The sequence below is a fragment of the Stylophora pistillata genome, chromosome 8 (genome assembly GCF_964205215.1).
Source record: "Stylophora pistillata chromosome 8, jaStyPist1.2, whole genome shotgun sequence".
In the NCBI taxonomy this organism is placed as follows: domain Eukaryota; kingdom Metazoa; phylum Cnidaria; class Anthozoa; order Scleractinia; family Pocilloporidae; genus Stylophora; species Stylophora pistillata.
In genome coordinates, this window is record NC_142526.1 from 5,938,862 (window position 1) to 5,954,476 (window position 15,615).

The 15,615-nt window shown below is 37.2% G+C and overlaps 1 protein-coding gene and 2 pseudogenes across 2 annotated transcripts; all 3 read right to left on the minus strand.

Annotated features, from left to right (window-relative positions):
- Positions 1 to 1,657: 1,657 nt before the first annotated feature.
- Positions 1,658 to 4,176, minus strand: LOC111347598 (uncharacterized; annotated as a pseudogene).
- On the minus strand, positions 1,658 to 7,620 carry LOC148724641 (uncharacterized; annotated as a pseudogene). The gene is made up of 3 exons (XR_015990955.1): positions 6,162 to 7,620; positions 4,961 to 6,012; positions 1,658 to 4,574 (listed from the first exon to the last, which is right to left on the minus strand). The product of XR_015990955.1 is annotated as an uncharacterized LOC148724641 (transcript).
- A 1,502-nt stretch (positions 7,621 to 9,122) lies between these two features.
- On the minus strand, positions 9,123 to 15,032 carry LOC111343152 (YEATS domain-containing protein 4). The gene is made up of 7 exons (XM_088731147.1): positions 14,874 to 15,032; positions 14,672 to 14,791; positions 14,531 to 14,597; positions 12,306 to 12,400; positions 11,352 to 11,444; positions 11,172 to 11,253; positions 9,123 to 10,485 (listed from the first exon to the last, which is right to left on the minus strand). Exons 1-7 carry the CDS (start codon positions 14,928 to 14,930, stop codon positions 10,289 to 10,291), a joined length of 711 nt encoding a protein of 236 aa, XP_088587273.1. The 5' UTR covers positions 14,931 to 15,032; the 3' UTR covers positions 9,123 to 10,288.
- Positions 15,033 to 15,615: the final 583 nt, after the last annotated feature.

Here is a 15,615-nt window from a genome sequence, read left to right on the forward strand (position 1 = left end):
CTACTCGTAACATTAATTTCTTGATATTTAAACCAAATTGTTTTGAAGTCTTAATATTCTGTGATCTTTACATTTTTGGCATTGCCATTTCCTCTTTGAGTTGATCGCCCACTCTTGTTCTCCCCCCTCTTCAGTGAGACGTACTTCCTCATCCAACTCATCTTTAACAACAACAACAAAAAGAAAGCGGTATGGTAAAATCAAGAGATGTCTTGTCAAGGCGGGGCAAAGATCACAGACATACCATAAACAATACGATATAAATAAGAACCCTAATGCTTCATTTTGCAGTGATCACCTTCTTTTTCATTTTCAGACCAGACTGGAACCTCCATAGGCGTGTTTACTCTTTCTTAGAGGGGACTAAAGAAAAAGGAATCAGCTTTGTAAACTTTTCTCCACTCATCTGTTTTCATGTGGACATTTGCCGGGTCAATTCTCATAGTTAGTAGAGGGAACTGGTTATGAAACCCGGTAAACATCAAAGGCCGATGTCTTTGTTATGGGTTTTCCCATAGTCACGTGATCATGACCGTGCACAAGGAAAATCAATATGGCGATCGAAGTGACGTGAATGTGCGGAGACTTACGCTGTATTTCGCCGGATTTTTAGCTTAGATTAATCTCGATTTGATGAGTGTTATAGCTACACTACTCATTAGTCGTCATGCCTGGAAATAACCGCGCTGTGTTTGGCTGTGGGAGTTGTAGAAGAACGATAAGAATCGGTATTTGGAAGTTGCCCACAGCGAAGGACGAGGCACACAAGAAATGGCAGGATGATTGGTTGAGTGATATCAAGAAGACGCGTGAGATCGACCATGAATTTCGAAAAAGGATGGAAACGACAAGGTGTTTACCTGTGAAAAACACTTCGACGTAGAAGATTTTGAAATATGTAAGTAAGGCTGCAATATAAGCTTACAGTAGAAATTGAAGACATCCTCTCGCTTTCCATATGGTTTTGTTTATTTACGATCTCTGTGAAATTTTCTTGAAGGTTAATTTTCATCTTTCTTTTTTGTGTTTTACTATATTTTCAAATGCAGTTCAAACGGCGAAAACAACGAAGGAGAAATCACGATTCGGCGCCATCCCTACAAGGCCTACGCCAAGACCTGCTCGATCGGTTGTTGAGGAGCACGATCAACAACCCAAGGCATGTTACAAGTCGTTTGGTGAATTGTGCCAGCGAATCACTGGCTTGAAAACCTTGAAAACCTTGAAAGGGTGGAACTTGAAAACAATGTCAGACAGACTTATTCTGAAAAAGATTATAGAACCTTTCCTTCTCCCAAAAGTAGAACGGATCGATGACAGTCTTGCACACGCTGTGAAAGCTTTTGGTCATCCCATCTGTTTTACTCACCATAGTTCAGTCAGAAACATTTCAGTATGTGAAATTGTAAGAGAGCTAGAGTGCTATAAACTTTGCTGTGGAGTGGAAGCCAGTGAATTAACAAGCCAGTTGTTTCATCATGTAATTCCCATAAAATGAAGACCCACTTCAGGCATGTTAGCAGGGTGAGCAATTTCCCAACAAAGGTTTCTGGAAGTCAAAGGACTGCCATCTCATGTGCAAAAAAGAAGTCGGGGAAGGTGCATGCCCACAATGTTTGGAGTACTTGCTTTTCTCAAGAAAGACCATAAAAGCATGTAGAAAAAAACTGAAACTGTAATCAATTAAGTCAATTCATCATTGAGGAGATTAATCACATAGCATCCAGTGTACATTTTGTATTATAGAATAATATCTCAATTATCTCATGTCATTTGATGAAGATTTTTTAGTGCATGTTCACCTAACAATGACAGAAAGCAATTTTCCTTTAAATTTGTTGTCATTGCAAAATTGTAGCTATCTATATTTCATTTGACTTTACAATGCAGTCACAGGGGTAGGAGGTTTTAGTGACAACAAAAGGACTGTGTCTAAATAAAGTCCCTTTCATGAAAAATAATTAATTGGCCCTTTTTAGTTAATTGGTCATCAACTAGTGTCTACTGATAAAATACTCTTGGCTGAGACACTTTAGGGTTTCAGGAAAGTAGAAATAGTTGTTTCAAAAGGGTATAAAAGTTTGATTAGGAGCATATAAAACAAGAAGTATGATTTATTAACAATCCATTCCCAAGTTCTTATAATCTATCTCACTGATAACTTGAATGAATTTCATTGTTTTAACAAACCTGAATCAAAGTTTAAAAAAAAATCAGAGTTTACAATACATTTATTTTCCTCACTGCAAATGGTGGTACTGATCATAAGCTACTAATTAAGAAATCAGAAATGTGAATCAACAGTCTCATTCCTGCCTTTGTTGGTCATCACCTTGACAACTTCTACTAATTTTCTTGCGTAAAGCCCTTGCTTTGGTTTGGGTTGCTTTGATCTTGTAATGCTGAATGACATCCTTGGCAAAAGAGAACGAACGTACATGTACATACAGACTAACAATGCCACGCAAGACATCCTTACAAACATGACTGTCCGGTTCAAGTTCTGCATCTGATATCATCAAATTGTAGTTAGCAAGGATGTCACTATCACTGGTTGCTTTGTTAGTGATGCCAGAAATATCCAATATTTGCAAATCAGGCTTTGATGTGAATTGCCTAAAATGACATTCTGTTTTTAAAAATATTTGCTGTGCAGGCTGAGTAATTGACCAAAGTCCCCCACAATTCAAAGCTGAAACAAGTTTCTGGCCAGAGTCAGTTATGCTCTCCAGTTTTGCAGCTTTCAGTATTGCCATAGCTTGTTGGCTCTCACTGAGTTAGTTCATCCATGTTTTTTGTATAAGTTGTGCAGAACATAACCGCCAAGATATTGCATCCCAGCTTTCTCCTTATCTGACAACACAGTTTTTATATTATGACTGCTTTTAGTAGAGTGTTTTTAATGCTTAGAGTATGTCAGCAAACAGTCGGCAACTTTGGTTGCAAGTAGTGTTGCTGCATTCCTGGAAAGTCCACGGATAAATTGGGTTGACTTTATGGCAACTGTTGCATAATATTTGCCATAAAACTTTTCTGCAGCTCCATTTCTTGTATATCCTTCATAGATTGCTTTTATAGCAGAGAATTCTTTGCTGTCTTCTTGTATGAATGAATGAATACCTTTATTTAAGTGTCAGACTAAAATAGCAGTACATAACCACTAAATGGGGACACTACAAAATAAATTAAAAATGACTAAATCCATATATTAATTAAAGTTAAAATGCTAATTGAGCTAAAAATACTAAGATTGGTTAACATGCTAAAATATTTACAATATGTACAAGATAAAATGTACTTTAAAAAAAAACTTTTTTACATTAAGTACTGCATAAAATACAGTTGGTACAGTAATTATCGGTCAGTAAAGTATTTAGATCAATCTTACGGATATTTATCTTGAAAGATGATAATGTTGGCAGATCTCTAATGTTCTTAGGTACAATATTCCATAACTTAGGTCCAGTATATCTGATAGAGTGCTTACCATATGTTGCTGTATTAAATCTAGGAATAACAAATTCTTTGCTACGTAGGGCATATTTCGTATCAGACCTCCGAAATAGGTCAGCAATATACTTAGGACATATATTATTCTTGACCTTGTACATGAGAGTAGCCCATGTCCTGTAACCTTCTGTTATGTAAAGTACATAGATTAGCCATACCCAATAGTGTGTTATAACTTGACGTTTTGTCGCAATAGATGGCTCTAAGTGCCCTTTCCTGTATGCGTTCGAGTTTTCTGCTGTCACTAGCACGACAGAAGTGCCAAACAAGATGAGAGTAAGTTAAATAAGGAAGAACGGCAGCTTTAAACAATTGCAACTTGGTGCTAGTAGGTATTAAGTTTCTGAGTCTCATTAAGACTCCTACACGTTGGCTGCTTTTCTTACAGTTTGTAGTAATATGTTCAGCAAATCGGAGATCATTGTCTATTGATACTCCAAGCAATTTCAGGCAGGCAGTTGATTTAACTTCTACGTCTCCAATAACAATTCTCATACTATGATCACATTTATTACCAAGTGTTAAGGTTCGATACTTGTCGAAGTTTCCTTTAAGGAAGTTGGAACTGTACCAGTTGGAAGCTACTTCAGCACTTACTGTCAGATTAGCATGAACATCAGCTAGATTACTGCTCATATCATAAAACTGGTGGTCATCTGCATACATATTAAGGTTTGTATTAATGTCATAAGTTAGATCATTCTGAAAAATGTTCCATAATAACGGCCCAAATGCAGATCCCTGTGGGCATCCCCTTGACACCCTCTCCCAGGAGCTCACTACTGGTCCCAGTTTAACTCTGTTGAAGCGGTCAGTAAAATATGTAGCTGTTGGTATGAGTAATTGCTGAGCTCCTTCCTTAAATTTTCTGCAAAAACTTTCCTTTCCTTAACACTGCAGACAGCACGGTCAATTATTTCTGCAACAACACTCAGGCTTAACTGTTGCACCTGCTCCAATCCTTCCTGTTGATTGTTGTATTTTGTAGCCCTGTGTCTGTCACAACCTCCTCTTGTATTGTATTTCTTTCTGCAGTCATGACAAACAATTTCTTGACGCTGAGCCTACAAAGATATTACAAAAATTACCATTATAAAATAAATAAACTACTTAAGAGTTTAAAAATAAACATTCGGTGGCCACTTTTTTCGATTGAGAGTATCGTGAAGCCGCGAAGCTCCATCAATTACAAGCTTTACCACTTAAAATAATTTCGAGAAATCACTACATTCCGGAGATTTGAGCTCTTTAGAAGCTTTTCATTAGTATTTCTTGTTTTGGCAGGAGCCCTAAAGAAGATTGCCTTCGAAGAAACGGCAATATAAAAGCACGGTTTTTAAACCAGCGTTTGTTGAATTTCGTTTGTGCACGCGTCGAGTAGCCCATCTGTGGCAAATTTAAGCTCAGTAGTGCGAAATCACAACTCGAAATTGCAACTTTTTGAACTTACATTTCTAACTGCGACGGAAAACTGTTCTTCTACTTCGTCATCGTCTTCCAAAATACCCAAGATCGCTTCAAAATCTTCTCCCTACACAAACAGATCGTCTACACCGTCCGCCATCTTGAATGAACTTGTGCACGGTCAGAGTCACGTGACGGGTCTGTTCAACATCACCGACCGCGCTAGTGTTTAACCCTTTGATGTTTACCGGGTTTCATAACCAGTCCCTCCTACTAACTATGAGATTCTTGACAAGCGGTTTTTAACCGTAGCTCGATACATGTGCGTGCGTAGGTCAGATGTCCTAGGGAAGTATCGTCGGTTTGTGTCTTGTGGTTGCTTATCATCTCGAAACAAGACCTCTTTCACAAAGATTTTCAAATGCCGTCTCATTTTAGTACCCCATTTATCAAAATCAGTTGAGAAAAATTTGGCTTATTAAGATTTGTCAGGCCTTTGGCATAAACTCTCCATGCTCCCTCAGGCCAAGCAAAATGGAGTTTTCAGCATAATTCATGCTATTGACAGACCAAATTATTGACATAAGGCCTTAATTTTGTATTAGGTGAGTGAAAATGAAACAAAGCCAAATCAGTGTCATTATCTAGAAACACCTCGACTCATAGCTGATAAATGCACAAAGAAGGCCTCTGATTAGCATTACAAACACCAAGCGGCTAGCAAAATAAAGGGTTTGGATTGGACTGAGTCCAGCTTCCTTGTGAAGAGGCTCAACCAGCATGTAGAAGGGGAGGTTCTGGCGGCCACCTGCTCTTCTGTTGAGGGCATTATGGTAGCCCTCTAAGTCATGCATTGTTGGTCCATATTGGCTGCCCATATATGCTCCAGCACTCCAGCGGATAAGTGCCATTTATCCAGGTGGTCTCAACGTAGTTGACTAGGTCTTCTAGTGGGCCAGGTAGACAATTCTGATGTATACAGTCAAACTGTGCCTCAATCTCTTGCACCGGCAGGAATGGTAAAGCCATCAGGGAATGAATGAATCAGTGGGTCCCATCATCTTTATCATATGCCATGGTCACACCCAACTCTTGCACCTGAGAAAAATGGGAAAAAGTTAGTATGATTTACAGAATTTTATATCTTTGATGGTATGACCGAGCTTGTGAGGGGCCTGGGTCTATTCCTGGGTTGATGTCAATTACATTACATATGTGATGTTACATATTCTGTAACTTGTAATTACCTTCCTCCACAGAGCTTGAGTCCAATGGAACACGCATTCCATTATCTCCACATCTGCAAGAACAGACTGCACCGCAGACCATATTGCCAGTTCAAAATCGACAACACAGCGATGGATGACAGGGTCAGATGGAAGTAGTTCCTTAATTGCCTTAAGTGTCCCTGTCTGAGAAAGTGTTCCAGAGGCCAGAGGTGGTGGTCAACCGATTCGGCTGAAACTTGGCACAAAAGTGGAGCATGATAAGATATTTCAAAATTCACTTTGGCTCACTTCTCTGACTGTTTGTTCTGGAGTTTCAGGGGGGGGGGGGGTCTCATTTAAGGCCTGTGAAGCACCAAAAATTCATCCTTCTAGTTGGCATTTTGAAAGTGCTGTAAAACTCCACTGGTAAATTCTGCTGCCAAACGAATTTGACCATGAACTCTGCTATGGTGGACCTTTTACTTCATAACTATAACTTTGTTCTCAAATGGTTAGACAGAGAAGCACCTGGGGCTAAAGTTAGGTCAAATTTGAGGTCAAAATCATTACCCAAAATTACCATTTTTCAAAAAACAATTACACTAACCTGCCTCCTTGCATAACTTTTATACCAAATCCAGTATCTACTTTAGTGCCCCATTTATGAAAATCAGTTGAGAAAAATTTGGCTTATTAAGATTTGTTAGGCCTTTGGCATAAACTCTCCATGCTCCCTAAGTCCAAGCAAAATGGAGTTTTCAGCATAATTCATGCTATTGACAGACCAAATTATTGACATAAGGCCTTAAATTTGTATTAGGTGAGTGAAAATGAAACATCAAAGCCAAATCAGTGTCATTATCTAGAAACACCTCGACTCATAGCTGATAAATGCGCTAAGAAGGCCTCTGATTAGCATTACAAACACCTAGCGGTTTAGCAAAATAAAGTAAGGTAATAATTGAAAACCTAGTACCCATCATAGAGCAAAAATGATGATGTTCTGACCTAGATACGACAATATTCTTTAAAGATGCTTGAATTTTCTCTGATCTATGTTTGTTAGGCCATATTTCCATACGTATCATACTCCAAGCATACAAAGTCTTTTTATTTTGTCAGGCCCTTTTTTACTTGAAAATAAAGTGACGTTAACCCGGCCTTAACCATTAAGCTAAGAATAAAACGATCTTTAAAAGATGATTCACGTCTGACCTTTGAATAGGCTGAATAGCTCTCGCAAATACTCATCACTACGCGAGCATGACCTTGCATACATAAGCTTACGTGCCGCAGTGAGCACTGTCCAGGTGACTTGTGATCCACCAGAGATCTGAAGTACTTTACAACTGAACAAATGGAACTATCCAACAAAGAGGGAATCCACAGTTAGAAGAGGTGGATGACAAAAAATTGTTGCTGTTTAAATGAAATATTCCACACGAGACACGAGATGATGCCAATGGGGCCCGCCACTTTGGACTTGAGAGTATTAGGACTGGAATGAGCACAGGCAGCCCAAGCTCTCTTTGAGAACCACACAAGGAACACAATTTGCATATTTATAAGGACTTGTATGGGATTTTCTGCAAGATATCCACAGAAATAGTTAAAAGTGAAAATATTAAATAAAAATGGCTTACCTTGTTCCATACGTGTGTTGTTTGCTCCTGGTGTCGATATTTTACCGATTTCACTTGATCTAAGCGGTTTTTTTTAAATCCTGGTTTTCTACAAGGATTTTCTCTTTATGTGGTAGAAAACCAGGATTAAGAAAAACTACTTAAATCAAGTGAAATCGGTAAAATAACGACACCAGGAGCAAATGACACATGTATGGAATAAGGTAAGCCATTTCTATTTAATATTTTCACTTTTCAATATCTCTATGGAGATCTTGTAGAAAATCCCATACAAATCCTTATAAATATGCAAATTGTGTTCCTTGTGTGGTTCTCAGAGAGAGCTTGGGCTGCCTCTGGGTAAATTGGTTGTTTGGCAATGATGAGTCAATCTTGGTTTCACTCACAAACATAGTGTGTATGTTTAGTCTTTGGATGATTTTAGATAGCTCCTCGAATTTATTTTGAAGACTGTTGATGTTTAAGGGAGGCTTAAAAGCAGGGCGGGCCTTCAAATCAGAATTTTGAGGTATGTGTTTAACCACAGGAAACCCAAGCTCTCCATGAAAGAATAATATTATAAAGCTTTGTAGGGGAGTTTAAGCTACACTTTATAATTCTGTAAATAAGGAAGCAAATAAACCCCAACCTTCAGATAGTGTTGTTTTTGCTACTTTGGTCCTCTGTTACCAAGTTCAGGCCATTTCATCACGTTTCAGCTGAGGTCTAGTCCCACTAATGCCCGCACTCAGAAGAGAACGCAGGAAGGCTTTGTCAGACTGATCCACTCTTGAAAATTGCTTGATTCTCAGACTAAACCATGTCTCCTTGCTTCAAGACTCTGCATCGCAAAAACCAGTTAATTTTTTTTAGAAATATTCTATAAGAGTTCTGCATTTGAGGAATCAATCCAGCAAGAATCTTTAAATTGATCGGCCAGTTTGAAGCTATTCAAACCCACAGCAGCAGTTTGGCATACCCCCACTTTATCAGTTTTAACTGTAAAGTGTTTTTACCCTCATTAAATAAAGTTATCTGATCTAATTTGATCTTTGGCAAGCATTACAAATTGGCCATCATGGACAAGAGTCAAATTTGCACCAAAGGGCACCCTTGGTATAACATTCCACCAATTACATTACATTTCTTGTCTTGAAGGGGTATGCAAGTCTGCAGATCTGCTGTAATTCAATTACTATTTCGTTAGATCCTATGAAATATGAAATATGAAACCTGAATCCATTTGCCACTTGACAATTGAATTTGTCAAAAATGCACCTTGGAGCTTTTGTGCACTAGCTAGATGATTTGTAAAAAATCGTCCCCTTGCTAGGTTTGGGATCTCTAACTAAACTAGTGAGCATCACTCTGGGAACAGTTGTTGTAAAACTTATTTTATTCTTCAATGCACTTAGTCTAAATGATGTTTATTAAAAACTGGTTTATTGGATAATGCAATTCAAGACTTTTTATTGGCTCAGCCATTATGGTATATGAGCCAATATACCATAATCTAATATCTGTACATTGTTAAATCTGGTTTCTTCTCACAAAATAAAGTCAAGAAGATTTATCTAATATCTTGGGGGCGTTTTTTTAATAAAACAATTATTCCACTCTCGCTTGTTGGATATGAAATGATTATAGCCAACTCGGTGCTACGCGCCTTGTTGGCTCTCTATCATCTCATATCCAACGCACGCTCGTGGAATAATTGTTAAATAGACTTCTGTACCTTGCATCGTGATTCAATGGGTACATAACTCAGGAATTGTGCCAATTCCCGTGATCTCCTTTACTAAGAGCTATCACTGATTATTGTAATAAGTCTAACAAACCTTGCTCTTGCACCACATTTACAGAGAGAGATTACAGAAATACTTGTCGATTTATATTAACTTTAAAGACCCAGAACCATATAGCTTTGATGTAGAAGTGCCAATGCCTTTTTCATCTGCTGAGATGATTACTTGTTTGAGTTCAGAGAGCCTCAACTTTTTACCCTTTGCATACGATGTTTAGAAGAGGAAGGTTATAGAAAAATGCAACAGTTACCTTGTCTCTTCAGTAAGTCAATGGTTCAGACATATCTCAGAATATTTCTGAGAAGTTGTGAACATTTAGAAAACAATAAGGAAAGGAGTTGTACCTATTAATTAATTTTAAATCAACTTGAATCATATTTTTCAAAGGGCTGTACTGTTCAGATCCTCAAGATCTATGTAGCAGATTGGATATTTTGTATCAAAGCTGCATAGGATTTGTCTGAGTGTTCTTTGAGAAACCAAAACTATGTAAGAAGCACATCTTCACTGCCTATTGATTACACCTTCATTTTCACCTTACCAACTCAGATCTAGACTATTATAATTTAAAAATGATAGGCAGAGCCAGTTTTTTATATATTGAAGCTGTTGTATGCAGCTCAAGAAATATCAATGGCTCTTAAGTTTGGACGACACTTATGTTATTTCCAAACACCAAATGGAACTGTTCAGATTTCTCATGAAAGAAGGCTGCAGAAGACAGCACTTTTTTTTTCTCTCACTGTACAACAGCTGGTGCTGTGCTTTGTTCTGGTCCTTCAATCTCCTGTTGTTCTAGCTTGGCTATCTCAGCCTTCATTTGTTGTATAGCATCCTTGCACACTTTCAATTTTTCATTTAACTCACTGATTTCTTTGCCAATCTTTTGACGAGCTGCACCTATGGAAGCAGTAGTTCTTTGTTCGATTTCAGCCCCTGCAAAGCAGAAAAAGGTAAAATTTCAGATTATTGAATAACATCCCTTAAGTATCCACAGAAATTCCCACACAAAATCCATACTGAGGTTGAATTTTCTGTGTTGGTACTTAGTTATCATGTTGGAGCATGTTTGAGGCCTGAGAGTTTGGTTGAACTATAGTTAAATAACCCTTTCACTCCCAAAATCTCTTTACAAATTCTCCTTACTTTCTTCTACTCGTTATTAGGAATTTTTGCCCCGAGAATTTAGTGTTGGATCAAATGGTAATCCCGTAATTGATATTTTTCTAATTCTCATTGTTCGCCATCTCAGTGATATTGTATTTGATATAGTAAGGAGAAATTCTGTCTTTGTCACTCATGGAAGAGAAAGGGTAAAGTACCAAGTGATTTCAATTTTATGCTGCCTAAAAAGCAGAACTACATGTCAATCTACCTTACAGTATTTACTTATGTTAGAAAAGACATTGTTTAAAAGTTAAGCTAATCGATAAATGTGTTGTGGTCTTATGGCCGGAACAAAGTCAAATAAGTCAAGCTAGTTGTATTATCTTGCAGTATTAGGCAAGCATTCATCTGTCTCCTTTTATTTGTGCCAGAGAGCTAGGGAAATATGCCTACTCTATTTGCTACCTTGTCCCAGACCCAGAAAATTTCAAAAAATTCCAAAATAAAGTTCTTACAGTCAGACTCGTGTTTTATGGGTTGTAGCTGTCTTGCACTGAGTAAGCACTGATGCATCATCTGTGTGGGGTCCTGGAAAATCTGCAAAAGCATATGGATTACTGGTAAGATGATCAACTGTTAAAATACACAAGCCAGTTAGAAAAAAAAAACCAGCAAAATGCAAAAACCCTACTTACAATCTCATCATAGAATTCTGAAACCAATTGTTTTTTTCCTGAGGCAAGAGCAGATTCTGTTTGGAAGAGCTTCAGAAGGTGATAGAACGTCACCTGTAGAAAAAAAATTACCACACAAAACTTTTTTTAACCCTGAAGCTGAACCCCAGAAGAAACTTCACATAAAATATAGGCATTAAAAACAAAGAGTACAACAAACTCTTTGATGAGCTGCAAAATAAAATAGCAAGATACATTAGATTAAAAACAAAGGCAAGAAATTAAGGAAGAGCAAATCCACAGTAATTTGAAGATGAACACTTCGGTTAATGCTTTACTCCTAAGATCTGGTTGTGAATTCTCCCCTCTCGCTGCCAAACATTTCTTTGTAAATTAGTTACATGAAGTTGGTGTTTAATCAAGATAACAATTTCTACCTGCCCTTCGCTCCGATGAAGGGCTAACGCTCTTGTTTTCTACATAGACTCTAAGGCTCTAAAGCTCTTGTAATCATTACAGTGGCTAATTTACCATTTCAACTTTCTTGATAAATCCAAATTATTTTGTTACCCCCACTGACGCAGCCCCAAACAATTTCTTTAGAAACTATCAGCCTCCCTGATAAGTTTGAGTATTATCACTACCTGTTTGCAGGTTAACCCACTCTAAAGATATTATGGAGAGAGAAATCCAGGCAAAAATGATTCTACAATACAGAAACCCTTTATTTATCAATTAGAGTAATTTGGTATTGCTCCTCTCACATACCATAAAAGTTTGAAATTTGTTTTCTTTAAACGCTCATCACAAAACAACATAAGATAACCTAGAAATACAATGTGTATGTGCAAAAATTTGTGCAATGATTTAGGAATTAGAAATGTTTCAGGAAAATTTAAGGTGACACATCATTTTTTTCAGTAAATTACAATTTTATATTAAGCACTCTGAGGTCTATGTAGAAAACAAACTAACCGGTCTTTCACTTTGGTCCATGAAAAATATTTTGATCTGTATTTCAAATTCTCCCCAACCTGACTCATTAACTTCATATGGAGGCTTTGTTACCACTGTATCAAGAAAAAAAAAATTATCTTGGTAAGTACCAGTATATGCCAGTTCATGACTCTTACTGTTAACTGCTATGGCAAAGCACCACCTGTTCCATGCACAAATATTAGAAAAATTAATGCATCACATATACTTTAAACAACATTTCACGCATCACAAATAACCTATCTTTGATATATTAAAATTTAAACTTAGCTCCAAAGCTTAGGAGAATTAAACAAGAAATCACATAGAGGTTGAGTGATGAAAAATCAATTTCTTTTGTTCTATTCCCCCTCGCCTTAGAGCCATGTTAGAATCTAAATATATTGATAATAGAGAAAACTTCATATCTCTTTTCTTGTGAATGAAGTCTCAGGGAAATCTTGAGGTTTTCATAAAATGAAATGTAAATTCATGGATCACATCTATTTCTGGAGGCAAATTATGCCTCTTACTGGTTCATAAAGTCCCAAATTGTGCTCATCTTTCTGTAAATTCAAGGATCGCGAATCAATTTTAGCCTTAATCACACATCACATGTAAACCATATACCACCCTCCTCTAATTCCCAAGTCCAAAAAAAAAGAAGCAAAGTTTCAATTCAAACAAAGCTAAGATAAAGCTGCTTCAATTCAAGGGTTGGTTACAAAATAGAAGAAGAATTAAACAGGAAGGCTACGTGTCCATCCTCTCTCATCTATCTACCTATCTGTCTGTTAAGTCTTTAACTCCCAAGATCTGATTGTTAAATGTACCCCTCTTCCAAATATTTCCTTGTTAACAAGTTATGAGAATTTGGTGTTAGATCAAGATAACAGCTTCCTGATAAGTTTGAGTATTCTCATCACCAGTTTTCTGGATAATGTGTGGATATTATAGGGAGAAGTTACATGTTAATCACAAGTGGGATAATGCATTAAATCTCTTATGTCCAGTTGTACATCTATACAATTTTGATTACATGATTTCTGTACAACTCCATACTTTATTATGTAAACAGTTCTTGCATAAAGAAATCAATGGTGAAAACAAGAAATACTTTTTTTGAAAATTTTGTGGCTGGTAGGAGGTAGCATTTTGTCTCAGCCAAGAGACTCCTCAGCTACTTTTTCGAAAATTTTCGGTGAATTAGTTGAGCATCGCACTTTAAATCCCATTAGTGAAATCAAAATGTTAACAGGCTGGCCCTCTATGGCAAAAGGATTCCCAACCACATGTTCATGAGTTACAATACATACAATGAAAAGATATCAAATACTTAATACAACGAAAACAATAAATTACCTTGGGGGTTATGGCTTTTTTTTGACATTAGAATGGGAATTGTGCATAAATATTGTTACTTTGCTTTCAGTACCTATCAAAATTTTTCTTTATGTATCTGTCTGTCCATCTTTCACTCTGTCTACTTGTTACATCAAACTCCATATAGTTATCAATTCTTCCATGTGATTTTTTTTTTTTTTTACCAACTGAATTGATAATTAACAATTATTCCACAAGCACATGTTGGATATGAGATGATAGATAATCAACAAGACGCGTAGCACTGAGTTGGTTATAATCATCTCATATCCAACAAGCGTGAGTGGAATAATTGTCTTATTAGAAAAAACGCCCCCAAGATATTAGATAAATCTTACCAAATCTTAAATTTTTTTAGCTCCCTTTTCATTTTAAGCTGATGCATACGCTTACCATATTTGTAGATTATGGTATATTGGCTCACATACCATAATGGCTAAGCCAATAAAAAGTCTTCAATTGCATTATCCGATGATTCAGTTTTTAATTACTAAAAATTAGCCATCGTAAAGAGTTTCAAAGCTGACATTAAGAGCAGAGTGAATGACGAAGGGCAAACCCTCAAAGTGTCAGCTTTGCAACAATTCACAGTGGTCAGTCTACATTATAAACTCAGCTTTTAAAACCTTAATTACCTTGGTACTCCCACCAACCCAGCATCACAGATTCTTTAGAAACTTAAACCTTTAATTCTTCCATGTGGCTTGTTTAACTGTCTGTCTATCTGAGGCTCTCTGTATGTCTTTCTATCCATCCCATATCTGTTTATAAATCAGTCTGTCTGTCTGATTGCATGTCTTATCCTTTATTTCCCCAAGCCCTTGCCAATCGAAATTTCTTACCTCTTAATGGATTAGCATAACTTTCATGAAGTTTGAAGTGGACCTTTTTTACGTAACTGGACATGTCCTACAAAAAGTAATCACATTTTGAACAATTCAATTTTTAGGTCCACTGGGGATAAATTTGACAGATGTACCGACCTCGTTTTTGAAAGGGCGAAGAAAAACTGTCCATCCATGAGTGTGGCCATCGCTTTCGCGTTTCTTTCCAAAGTAATGAGACACATTTCCAAATATTACAGGCTTTATGATTGTTATACCCTTTAAAGAACAAAAAAATTGTAATATTATCAATCAAAAGAGAGAGAAAGCTGAGGATTATTCTACCAGAACGTTAACAAACCTTAACTCTCGCATTATCACCGGATGACGCCATATTGTTTCTCTCGGCGTTGATCATCGCGGGCGTACATCCCGTTCATTAATGTTGTCAAGTATGTTTAGTAAAGTGTATCCATTTAGAACAAAGGTAGTTGCAGGGGCCGTGATGACTGGGTTCTTGTGATGACTCAAATAAAAGCTTCTGAAGTCAGAAATAGGAATTCCCTGCTTAGCTTTCGTACAATTTACGTAAGGTGCGCGAAAATTCTTAACTCCACTTTGAAAAATCCTAGCAACCCCCTCTTTCTCTTATTATCGGAAGAAAAAGGACACAAATCGGGCGGGGGCGGGGAGGGTATTCCCTTATTTGACCTTATCGGGTATTTACCCGCTCAGTAGAGTTTGACAGATTTCAAAGCTGTTATGTTCTTATGTTGAAGCTAAAAGTAAAACCTTATCATTTATTTAGTTTATACCAGAAATAGTTCCGTAACTTCAATAGGTCACTGTCATTTACCATTAACAGGGCAGCGAAACAGAGCCGCGGTTTCGGGGGTTGACAGAATATCCCTGTTCTCCTTTAGTGTACTATAATTCCTCCTCGTCCGCATCTCAGAAATCCTACTTAGGGACCCCTTCTCTCTGCATGATTATTCACTGCCCTTTACTCTGCAGACGCAATAATGGAATGACGTGCTCTTTGACTTGACTTCCAGTGGCCCGTTGAGTATCGTAAACCTTTACTCCTGGAAGCAAGGGTTTCT